The sequence below is a fragment of the Ostrea edulis genome, chromosome 9 (assembly GCF_947568905.1).
Source record: "Ostrea edulis chromosome 9, xbOstEdul1.1, whole genome shotgun sequence".
Classification (NCBI taxonomy): Eukaryota; Metazoa; Mollusca; class Bivalvia; order Ostreida; family Ostreidae; genus Ostrea; species Ostrea edulis.
In genome coordinates this window covers 61,143,248-61,155,338 of record NC_079172.1, presented here as the reverse complement: position 1 = coordinate 61,155,338, position 12,091 = coordinate 61,143,248, and the positions used below count along the sequence as shown (strand labels likewise).

The 12,091-nt window shown below is 35.2% G+C and overlaps 1 protein-coding gene across 1 annotated transcript; it reads left to right on the top strand.

Moving 5' to 3' along the window:
- Nucleotides 1-216: 216 nt before the first annotated feature.
- LOC125658669 (neuronal acetylcholine receptor subunit alpha-6-like) lies at nucleotides 217-4,697 on the top strand. Its single transcript, XM_048890004.2, has 2 exons — nucleotides 217-638; nucleotides 3,798-4,697. Exons 1-2 carry the CDS (start codon nucleotides 336-338, stop codon nucleotides 4,695-4,697), a joined length of 1,203 nt encoding a protein of 400 aa, XP_048745961.1. The 5' UTR covers nucleotides 217-335.
- The last annotated feature ends 7,394 nt before the right edge of the window (nucleotides 4,698-12,091 follow it).

The window sequence follows — 12,091 nt, the reverse complement described above, 5'->3', positions numbered from 1 at the left end:
TCTACAAAAGGTGTTCTGGATAGGGATAAAATATATTAATATCCGTATTCTCCTTTGCCATTTCCAAATTACCCAGAGGAAATATCACTTTTATCAGCATGCAGATCGTATTTACTCAGTTTAGTCTAGTGTGAACACACACCGTTTCTGTTATTTTTTCATATCATTTGGACTAAAGACGATGGTACTTGGGCTAGTCTTTCGATTTTTTTTTTTTGGAGCGATTGGTGTTTACGTCAGTGCTAAAAGGTCAAAGATCAACCACTCTTTACAGATCTGACATGTACATCGCGTAAGAAGTGATTTATAATCAACCATCAACATCGCCTTCAAAAATGAGGATTCTAATGGTCACCCTTTGTTTATGGATTACTACTGTGACATCACAAACCAATGAAAATACACAGACTCTGATTAACGCCATTTTCACTAATTATTCATCCAAAGTACGACCTGTGATCAACCAAGAACAGCCGCTTCCTCTTGATGTCAGTTTTTATCTCAGCAGCATCAATGACGTCGACGAGGTCAAGGAGAAACTGGTGACCACGGGATACCTGTCGCTGACGTGGACAGACGAGCTGTTGAGATGGACTCCCGCTGATTATAATGATACTGTGATTATCTTCATTCCTCAGGTAATCGTAAAGCTCTAAAGTTATCTCCACTAATCTTTTGAAACATTTATTTTATTTAAATCTCTTTTGATTTCTGATATTGAATTAATCATGTTATGTGTTTATTTCCGCTCAGGAGTAGCCAATCTATGTATAGTTATGTTAAAAATTGCGCATGAGGAAATGAGAAATCCTTTTTTTTCCCCCATTGTTTCGTTAGAATAATTCTTTATTGACAACACGTATAAAAGTTTCGAGAGAAAAAAGAAGATTTAAAACAAAAGAATATCAATCTTAATTGCTATTAAGTATACCCTTCATTAATGGCGAAGACAACGAACTGTGATCAATCTCATAACTCCTATAAGGAATACAAAATACAGAGGTGGGAAATTACGGATCCCTGGATATACCAGAGGTTGGTTCAGGTGTCTAAGCGTACTATAAGCATTCCCTATAGACCGCTCATACCCGCTGTGAGCCCTATATCTTGATCAGGTAAGTGCAGTAATCCGTAGTCAAAATCAGTGTTTCAAGAACGGCCAAACAATTCGTATTCATTTTTATTAATTATTAATCAGATGATAGTGATTTACAGAAGATTTTGTAAGAAGACCTCTCAGGAATGGAAATGTGTAAGATATAAAAACTATTCGTTATGAGTTTTCGAATATTGACTTTCCCTTGGGATTCGGGTATTAGAATAGGTCCTCAGTACCCCTTGCTTTTCGTAAGAGGCGACGAAATGGGTCGGTCCTTCGAACGAGACCACAAACACCGAGGTCCCGTGCCACAGCAGGTGTGACACGATAAAGATCCCTCCCTGCTCAATGGCCGTAAGCCGAAATTTTGCAGCCCTTCACCAGCAATGTTGACGTCTCCATATGAGTGAAAGATTCTCGAGAGGGACGTTAAACATAATCAACCAATGAATCAACACACAAAACAAATTTCACGAATTCAAGAAAATAATATATAGAGGATATCTATACTGCATGTTTTGATATTTGGTTTATCCAACGAATTGATATGGTATATTTATTCGCGAGGCTTGTCGGGCGAATAAGTACCGGTACACCATAACAACGAGTTGGATAAACCAAAATATCAAAACACGCAATTATAGATGTTCTATTTATCTCATACGTCTTCTTTTCGCTTAATTTTGAGATGATCCCCAGTATGGTAAAAACAGCTGATTGAATTTGTTTTGAATCCGTGGCCCAGACGTCGTGATTTATCAGTCTTCCTTATGTGGGAAAAAATAGTGCGCATATAATCCATCCAATACAGTGCAAAAGGGCATTTTTATGAAAGAAGTCTTGCATGAAAATTCTTTCAGAAGGGATCATATTTTATAAATAATAATGGTTTTGCCATTCAAACAAAATAACAACTATTGACCGAGTATTTATTTTTTGACGTAGGCCTGACCTTCTGATAAAAGTTCAATGTCGGCGTCTTTTTGAAATAAACATGTGTAGGCAAACAACGATCAAGGAAAGTAATATATGTTGTTAGCCTACACATCAAATCGATGCATTTCTTCACCGGAAGCGCGCCCGTGGATTAGGTTAAAGGGCCAAAACAGAAACCCTGAATAATGTATTATTTATATTTTCACCAGAAATTCAGTTTTGGTATCATTAACGCCTTATTCACTCTAATACATAAACATGTAAGTGGAAATTGATATTGGTACAATACCTTAGATGTGTATAATATCTTAGGTGCATTTGAAAGCTGACGTTTGAAAGTGTAACGTTTTACTGTGACGTCATAGTTACGTTTATGTGTACGTAGCAACCAACTCTGATGACATCGATCCAAACTTCCACCAGAGTTCGTTTGCTCACAAACCAAACTCTTCCACTTAGGCATTATGGGATAGCGATTTCTTAGGCCGCGTATACTGTGATGTCACTGTAGAATGACGAAAAAACATAACATCAAACGTAAACAACTTTCAAAACAAGAACGTAAACATCAAGTTCATTACTTTACACAATAATTTGAACAGAGTCTCCATACTTTTTTATGATCTTTTGATCATTTTATGTTTAAAATAAAATCAATACTTTTATATTAATGCTCTCAATATCAATATCTTCAAACTTTTAACTGCGAACTATTTCTTTAGTGTTATTTGCCTGCGTGATAATCGCGGACTCACAATATACAAATCTGTATATTGTGCTGCGTCAGATAGGAGAGGTCTATTCGTAGGTGACGTAATGAGGCCTCGACGGGGAGTTTGGGCATCGATCCACATACGAGGCTCATTTGCGGTTACGGAAATAGCCGAGTAGTTACGATTGCTCTAATTAGTTTACCACTCGGATCACCTCGGTTGATTCCATCTAATGCCGAATGTTAGTTTACTTCACTTTGGTATGTCTGACACAAGTAAAGTCTACTTTGGTATAATAAAGCACCTATTTACTGACTATTCGGACAATAGCAAGTTTATTGTCCCCCTCGATAGCACCTCTGGAAATAGTTGCTGTCTTGGGGAACAATAAACTTGCTATTGTCCTCATAGCCAGGAAATGGGTGTATACTAAATTAACATATTTATCTCATTATCATTTTCGGAAAGCATCCATCTTTCCAATGTCAGTGGATTTATGTCTACACTAAGCACAAATCCTTCATTTTTTCATCACTAATTGCTGTGCTATATGGAATACATCATGTTTATATAGAATACATTGATTTGTATGTGACAATTTGATCGTTTAGAAGTGTGCTTTTTTCCTTTTATTTACTGATTAGTTTCCGGCTGGTGACATATCAAAGAAAAATTCTCAAAACAGTTTAAAACAGCAGACGTGTTTCTCTAGAGTCTGGGAATTCTTTCTGGAGATGGGCAAGCAGTTAGATTTTGTGTATCATCAACATTTCAATACAAAAGTGAATTCTTAGATATGTAAAATACCTGTCAAAATTCATATCAATTGAACGGTATACCAGCCTTGTTTAAGGAGGAATGATAAACTCTTATAATGCTTAATTTGTTAAAAGGTTTTCATCGAAAATTAATCCAGCAGTAAAGGTGATATGAATGAAAGGTGAAGAAAACGAACAGTAACCAATCTTGTAAGCAATACAAAACAGAGAGTTGGGCAAGTATATACAAAACACAAAATTTAAACCTTCATTCCTTTTACCTATTTTCAGAATGATATTTGGAAGCCAGACCTCGTCCTGAAGAATGGATTTAAGAAATTTGAAGAATTGGGAGGAACGTTTTACTATCTCAGTGTCTTTCACGATGGCACTGTGATTTGGTTACCCTTTAATGTATTTGAAAGTCGATGTTCCATGGACATTACCTATTTTCCTTTCGACACGCAGACGTGCGATATCAAATTTGTTACTTGGAGCCATTATGTTGAACAGATAGATATTCAGAAATCCTCTGATGGAATACAATTTTATGAATATGAACAAAACAGTGTATGGGACCTGATTGACACTAGTTCGGGAATTCAAAAGGAACAGAGAGAATCACAAGTCAAATTCACGTTAAAGCTACGCCGAAAGCCATTGTATTACGTAATGAATATCATTCTGCCTGTGGTATTTCTGGGATATCTAAACATTCTGGTTTTTGTTATCCCAGTCGATGCAGGAGAAAAGATGTCCTTCTCTGTGACGGTATTTTTGTCATTCGCTGTTTTTCTGACCATCATTTCGACACTTCTTCCCACGAGTTCCGAGAATACACCGATCATTGCTAAATATCTGATTATACAGTTAATATATGGAGTTATAGCCCTAATCATCTCAGCTTTCCAACTTCGCTTACACCACAGAAACGAGGCAGAGGAAATCCCGACGTTTTGGATCAAGGTCGTTCAGCTACAGCGTAAACTAAGATGTAAAAGAACACGGAAAGTCGACGCCTTGGAGACGAATCTGAATGAGAAAGTCGCGAAAACTGAGGAGAATGGCCCGGATGTGGTTGTGGGGTGGAATCACGTTGCGTCCTCTATAGATTTTTTCGCATTCTGGACTTTTATGATCACCAATATATTGATTACAGTTGTCGTATTTTCTGTGTCGGCGGCATCATAACATATAGAGCGGAGTATCAGATAAAAGGTCCTCCATTCAGACCTACTCTATTTTGTGTATAATTAAATGCAGTACATGTATATACATAATGGAAAAAAAAATATTAAGATGATTATAATGATTCGCCGTACATCGACAGTGATTTCAAACTGATAATGAAAACAAACTCCAATTCTCAAGCGCTGGAACCTCATACTTCCAAGCAGATGCAAGTATTAGACATGTATGAATCAAGCATAAAGAGTTTCTGGATCAAACGTTGTTCTCACCTGATTAAAACTCTTTCAGACACCACGGTAGTATCTTGGGTGATCATTTGCAGCCTTAAAACCGAGATATGATTCAAGATCGATCATATTCAGATGATTTCCCTTCATAATATTTTACATGAAAACTTTGTGAAGAGTATATCATTTATCTTACTTTTTCTCTTGTGAAATATTTGCATGAAAATCATGCGAATTTCATATGAGAATCATACGAGCCACTAGGTATGGGTATTCTTTAACATTGTGTTGGTGATGTTCTTCATTACTACGGATTTTAAGTGTTTTAAATTTTTAATTTTATCTGTCCAATCCAACTATATCTTTTTAATTCTTAATTTGTCCTTTCTCTACCCGGCCTAATTACTGTATAATCATTTAAATTCGTGGGTGCCAATTTTTGTGGATTGCTGAATTTTTACGGGTTCATGGAGACGTAATTTCGTGGATTTATATATTTGTAATATATATTGTATACACACACACACACATACATACATACATACATACATACATACATACATACATATATATATATATATATATATATATATATATATATATACATTGTATATTTGTTGAGGATGTAAATTCGTGGGTGAGGGGTACACACGAATTCGAGGAAAATTGAGCCACCGCGAATTCTAATGATTCCACAGTATTCTTTATTCAGTTTCACCTCTTTCAGATATTGGATAATACTAACGTTGTTAAGTCCTTCCGGCAATAGCGTCTAATGAACGGAATAAAAATTACTAAATATGGAACTTCCTTTTTCACTATGCTTAACTATTCACCTAGATGTAAATGTGCATGTGTATTTGTACGCTTCAGGGTTTTTGTCCCTTGTAACTTGCTTAGGCATTTACTTGCGATTGACGGTAGCAAACTATTAAAAGACAATATCTATTTAGACTCTGAAGATAAGGTTTTTCAACTGTTTGTTGGAATTCTCATGGCCACCAGTCATGCTTTGTACTGACCTGTTTTTATATTCTTGTGATGCAGAATTTATTTTAAAGGTTCTTCTTGGATATTATGCTGAATGTGCTTAACATAGAGGGTAATAACAAGCTATAAAAACAAACTTGTAAACTTTATGACAAATGAAATGATTTCGGCTTCTCACTCGTCCGCTTCTCATATAAATATGATATATAATACATATAATAATATAATATAATAAATAAATATAACACTATTCTATTAGTGCCCACATACGATGTTTATGTTTCTAAACTAATTCAATGGGCAATCAGGCTTTCATTTCTTGATTTATTGTAATAAGTGAGAACATGTTCTGCGCATGGTTCATTTCTTAACTGTGACATTTGACTGAAAAATAAGTTGAAGTTATGTAGGTTTTAACAATTTCGTTTAATGACCTTGTTAGTCAACCTGCCGTTTGGTCTCGGAACCTAAAGATATATTTCATGGAAAACCAAACGAATAACACTAAGAGCAAATACTTTATTCAATGTTTGAGTCATATTTACATACTAGGTTTGTTCGATATGCAATGTGTACGATATCTCAAAAGCATTCGACTCAAATAGTGAAATGAACATTACATCCCTTCATACCTCTGCGGTTTGAAATACATAATTTCAATCTCTAAATCCACTTCTGAAATGCGTCACGGTACGCTGATTTAGGTAGACCTCTAAATCACTTACTGATAGCTGAGCCAAGGGTTTGTCGGGACTTGTAACGACGACCAGATAAGAACTTTTTAAGTTTTGGAAAAAGGAAAAGTTGCATGGGGCTAGATCTGGAGAGTATGGTGGGTGTGGCAAGACGGTAACCTTCTCAAACTTCAAAAATTGCTTCACGAGCTCAGATGTTTGTGATGGAGCATTATCATGAAGTAGACGAACATGCCTAAATCCTGACACAGGGCATCGTTTATGATAATATTTCTTGAGCCTTTTTAGTATAGCATATCGGTAATACCGATCTGTAACACTTTTGCCCTTCGACACCGGAATTTGTTTGGCAACTACGGGCTTTCTACCATGTTTAGTTAGCCATATTTTGTTTCCAATTGTTCGTACTGGTTCGAAATAGTGAACCCATGTTTCGTCACCAGTAACAATGTTTGCAAATTCTCTTTGATTGAATTTGGGAAAGATTTTGAGCAATTGTTTAGAGGTTTGTACTCGTACCCGTTTTTGGTCATCTGTCAATATATGTGGTATCCATCTGGCAGAAATCGTTCGTGCTTTCAAAATACGCTTCAAAATGAAATGCACCCGCGATAGCAATGTGCCAATAGCTTTGACAATATCACGAATTGTGTATCTGCCCTCACTTTCAATTATTTCCCTGACTTTTGAGACATTTGCCGTGCCTGTTACAGTAACTGGTCGGCCAGATTTCGCTGCATCTTGACAGACTCTTTGCCAATCAGAAAGTTCTTTCTCCGCCTACGACCTGTCTCAAAAGATACCTTATCAGACCCATAAACTTCCTCCAATTCAGTAAAAATATGCATTACCGAATGACCGAGTTTTGTGCGAACTTTTATATAAGTTCTAATTTCTTCAATATTCTCAACCCGTTTCCCAACCATTTTTCAACAGTGGTCAACGACTGTCGCTATTGAAATGACTATAAGTTTAAAACTATATGGAGCTGAAGGCGCGTGTTTATACCGTTGGAAATGTATTGAATAAAGCTATTCAAGAGCATCATCATCCACGAAATCGTGAAAAGCGGTATCTCGCTGTGGTACAATACACAGTACATATCGGACAGCCCTTGTACATATGCATATTGAAAATCTTTAGCTAAATCTGAAGTTAGTTTATTTTGCTCTTGCATATTTAATACATACAATAGTAAATATAAAGATCATGCAGATTGTTACAAAGTGCTTTTTCTTGTTTTTAGACACTAGCCTTACTATACCGATGTATTAGCAAAACAATCAAAAGAACAGATGTTTCTAATATTTTCTAAACGAACGCACCTGGTTGTATTTCAAGTTGACATTAAATTGCTAAAAGTATCTAAAGCCAGCATGGAACAACCAAGAAATGTTTTGTATATCTGAAAATATTTTAGATTCCTTACATTTTATGCTATTCATAATCGATTTTGTTACTTTTACAAACATAACAAATTCTTTCAGGTTTTGGAGTACCACTCCACCTACCCACTTTTCCACGGGGAAATGGTGATTACCAGTTCGAAATTTTACAAATATGTTTTTAAATGTCCTATGTAACGAATAAATCATTACTTATTTTGTTTTAAATGCTGTAAATATATTACTTTTGGAAGATACGAATGCATTAAAATCCAGTTTGAATACAATGATATTTAATACTGTGATTGACAGTAGTCTTTATAAATTCAACATTGCGGGGATTTGTTCGTCCAGAGGGTAATATTAAGGCCATTTTGAATGAAAGGGTGTGAAGATACATGTAACGAACAGAGATTAATCGCATAAATACTATAAAGAATATAAAATTAAGAGTTGAGCATACACGGACCCCTGGACATACATGAGGTGGGATGAAGAGCCTAGGAGGAGTAAGCATCTCTTATCCACCCGTCACACCCGCCGTGAGTCCTATATCTTGATTGAATACTAAAAAAGCCAATTATTACTCATCGTCACCACGAATACAGCGATTGTACAAATGCATTTATATAATTTTATATGCTCATCTTCTTTTTTGTTGTTGGTTGGTTGATAGCAGTTTGGTCCAGTGGGATATCATTCTTGAAAATTTTTTCCATAGAGTGCACCTTGTTATATTTCATATATTCATGGTGTGCTTTGTACACGTTGATGGACACGCTTGATAATGTCAATGTTTTCACAACCCCATATTTTACTTGTGTTCTAAAGCACTGGTGATGCAGTTTTCTTAAATCTACATGTAACTGACAATTGAAAGATAAATCAAATAATTTAATTTTCTTAATTGCAACATACTGCTTATGCAGATACATGTACATGTAAATGCTTTCTTGCCTTAAGGGACTGGATCACGATTTTCGATAAAAATATTTTTTTCCATTTTTGATGGTAAACATTGCAAATATAACTTATTTAATGTTGACAGCCAAAATTTGACCGTCTGAATGCAAGAATAAAAGAAAACTTTTAGACTTAAATCTGTGTTATGTAAACAAAGACTCGAGTCTTTTTATGTATACAAACAAGTGAAATATTGATTTTGTAATATAAAGCATCTAAATTTTGAATAGTCACAAATTTAAACTTTTTGATGACACATTTTACCCCAAAAATGCTTCAAATGCGAAGGATAAAAAATAAACTTAGATCGATATCCCTTTCATATAAAAATTTCGTAACATATATACCGCAATCTTTGTTTACAAAACAAATAATAAACTCTCTAAAATAAGCTTCTGTGATAATGTATAACCATAATTTTTATGTGAACTCTTTTAAACACATTAGACAGTAGATTTTGTGGCTCTAATACAAATCTTGCAATCATTCCATGTGTGGTTTGTGTAGTCATTTCATAAGTGTTTGTCCCATTCATGATTTAATCATTTTGAATAGCAGGATCATATGACATTGAATGGAATTGGTTGTTTTTTGTTGATTGTCCTGGAATTGGGGAAGTGGGGGAAGAATGATTCGGACATTGTCATCAACTTCTAACTCATTTAAACTAATATAAACAAAAGAATAAAAGTAAACTTCAGGTATGAATGACTTGTGTGACTGCACAAGGGGGGGGGGGTGTAATAAAAATAAGCTTCAGTATGAAATAAGAATTGTGTGACGGGTGGGGGTAGGGGGATAAATAAATCGTGTCATACTATATTAATGTCAATAAAAATTCCAATATGATTTACATCAAAACTTACGTTCTTTTCTCCACAGCTCTGGAGTTTTGTTTATGAAGGGGAAAGTCCAAATCTGTTTTCCGTTTTCGGCCCTTTCAGGTTTTTGTAGCTACGTGTAGCGGTTTGTTATCAAAGAGAATTGGGATTGGCTTTTTCTTTCATTGCAATCTTGAGTGTTCCATGCAAAGACCATGCCATGGACGGCTTAATATGTAGGCCTAACAGTCCCCAATAGAGTGCTTCCACGGCAAATAGTCAATTTCCTCACCCAAATTCCGCAATTGTTTTTGTGTGCAGGGAAACTAAACATTGTTACTCTGTCTATATTAAACCTTGCAGTCAGGAACCGCACAAAACACCATATTTACTCGTTGTTTACCGGACGTCACCTGCTGATTTAGCGTCTTTAGTTTCAATATGGCGGGTTCGTGTAAAGGGGCATAACTCCCGCAATATTTTCTGGTCTGACACAGGTGCGCTATCTTTATCCGCGCATATCGCGGATATATAACCAAAATGAACCGAACAAACCCGCACAATCATTTCGTACGGTCTAAATGAAGCAAATACATACTTAATATGGAAAAAGTTATATTTCGTTTCAGTTGACCTTTAAATATGAAAAAGAAAATTTTGGGAGAAATCGTGAATCAATCTCTTCATATAATAAACCAGATCTGAAGAGGACTACTCCTACAAAACCAAGCTCCTATACTGTCTCATTGACTAGATTGCCATACAAAACGACATAATTTGGCATCGGATTGACTAGACTGCCATACAAAACGACATAATTTGGCATCGGATTGACTAGACTGTCATACAAAACGACATAATTTGGCATTGGATTGACTAGACTCCCATACAAAACGACATAATTTGGCATTGGACCTCCGTAGTGAAAACTGTGAGTCTGCTGTTACCGTAAATAGCTGTTGCAATCCCTGAAACGTTCAACGTTACCATTTTCCCGTTCGCTCATCGTTTGTAAAGCGTGTGTTCTCCGTTCACAGTTTTGCATTCATCGCTCACCAACCGCTCACGTTCATCGTTCACAAAGCGTTCATCGTTCCGTCTCAGTGAGTTCACAGTTGGTTTAGCGTTCAGATTTGTTTCTTTGCATAGTCATTCGGAACTCTCAAGTGAATCGATTCGATCATTTTAACGAGGACAAAATGGAAAAAAATTGCATGTGCATATGTGGAAGGAAACTTTCATATTACATCAGAATATCAAAACACAACCATATAATCTTATGACTGAAAAGTCATATATATATATATATATATATATATATATATATATATATATATATATATATATATATATCTCTGATAAGTTACAACTTTGACAAAATAATTTTAAAACAAAAACAAATCATTTCATATTTTAAAAATTCTTGCAATTAGAAATACAAAATGTATAATTCCTTTCTTTTTATTGCTATACCGAATTAAATATTTGCACGATTTCGTTACAGTCGTATTGAAAATCATTTTTGCACAGCTTAGTAGACCCTTGTATCAACTGCGTCGTATCTGCTTATATCTACTTGGGTAATTCTCGATCGAATGATAGTTTAGAATATTTATTCCTTCACCGTCATGACCACAACTGGTCGAATTGAAATGCACTTTTAAGATTATTTCCGTCAAAGTGAAAATAGATCCAGCTTACTGAGTGTAAATATGTTATTAGTGTTAAAATTTCAAAGAATAGTACGAACATTTAATATTATTACAGAACATTATTTCTGTTTGATTAAAAGTGCGCCGGCAATGTTAAACTAATTCGATAAATATTTCTAATTCCCAAGGTAAAAAGTTTCTATTTGTATATGTAAACATATCCTGAATACATGTACATGTATTCATCGCTTTCGCTGACTTTGACACTTTTGTTGCATTTGTCTCCAATACAAAAAAAAAAAAAATCATTATTTGTGTTTCCTTTTCGTCCCCCCCCCCCCTTATATTCGCCTCACTATTATTCAATCATTCCGAATTGTAGAATGTGCAATATTAAATATTTTATGTGTATCAAAGATATACAAATATTGCAATCTATCACACGATTATCCCGGGTTCCTGTAATTTTGATATAGTGAAAGACACAAAATCTAATTCTTTTATACTGTTTAGAAGTCGTTTGCCACCATTGACACGAGGTACCTACAATGTACATGTATACCGCCCGTTGTTTGTGTAACATCTATCTTTAGGTTGTTTGTCAATTACGTGTATCCCAAATGACCGAGTTCGTAAATTTTGAAGTCATGCATGTACACCT

Coding starts and splice junctions, on each gene's coding strand:
- LOC125658669 (XM_048890004.2), top strand. CDS start 336: ATGAGGATTCTAATGGTCACCCTTTGTTTATGGATTACTACTGTGACA. Junction 639..3,797: donor TGATTATCTTCATTCCTCAG/GTAATCGTAAAG, acceptor ACCTATTTTCAG/AATGATATTTGGAAGCCAGA.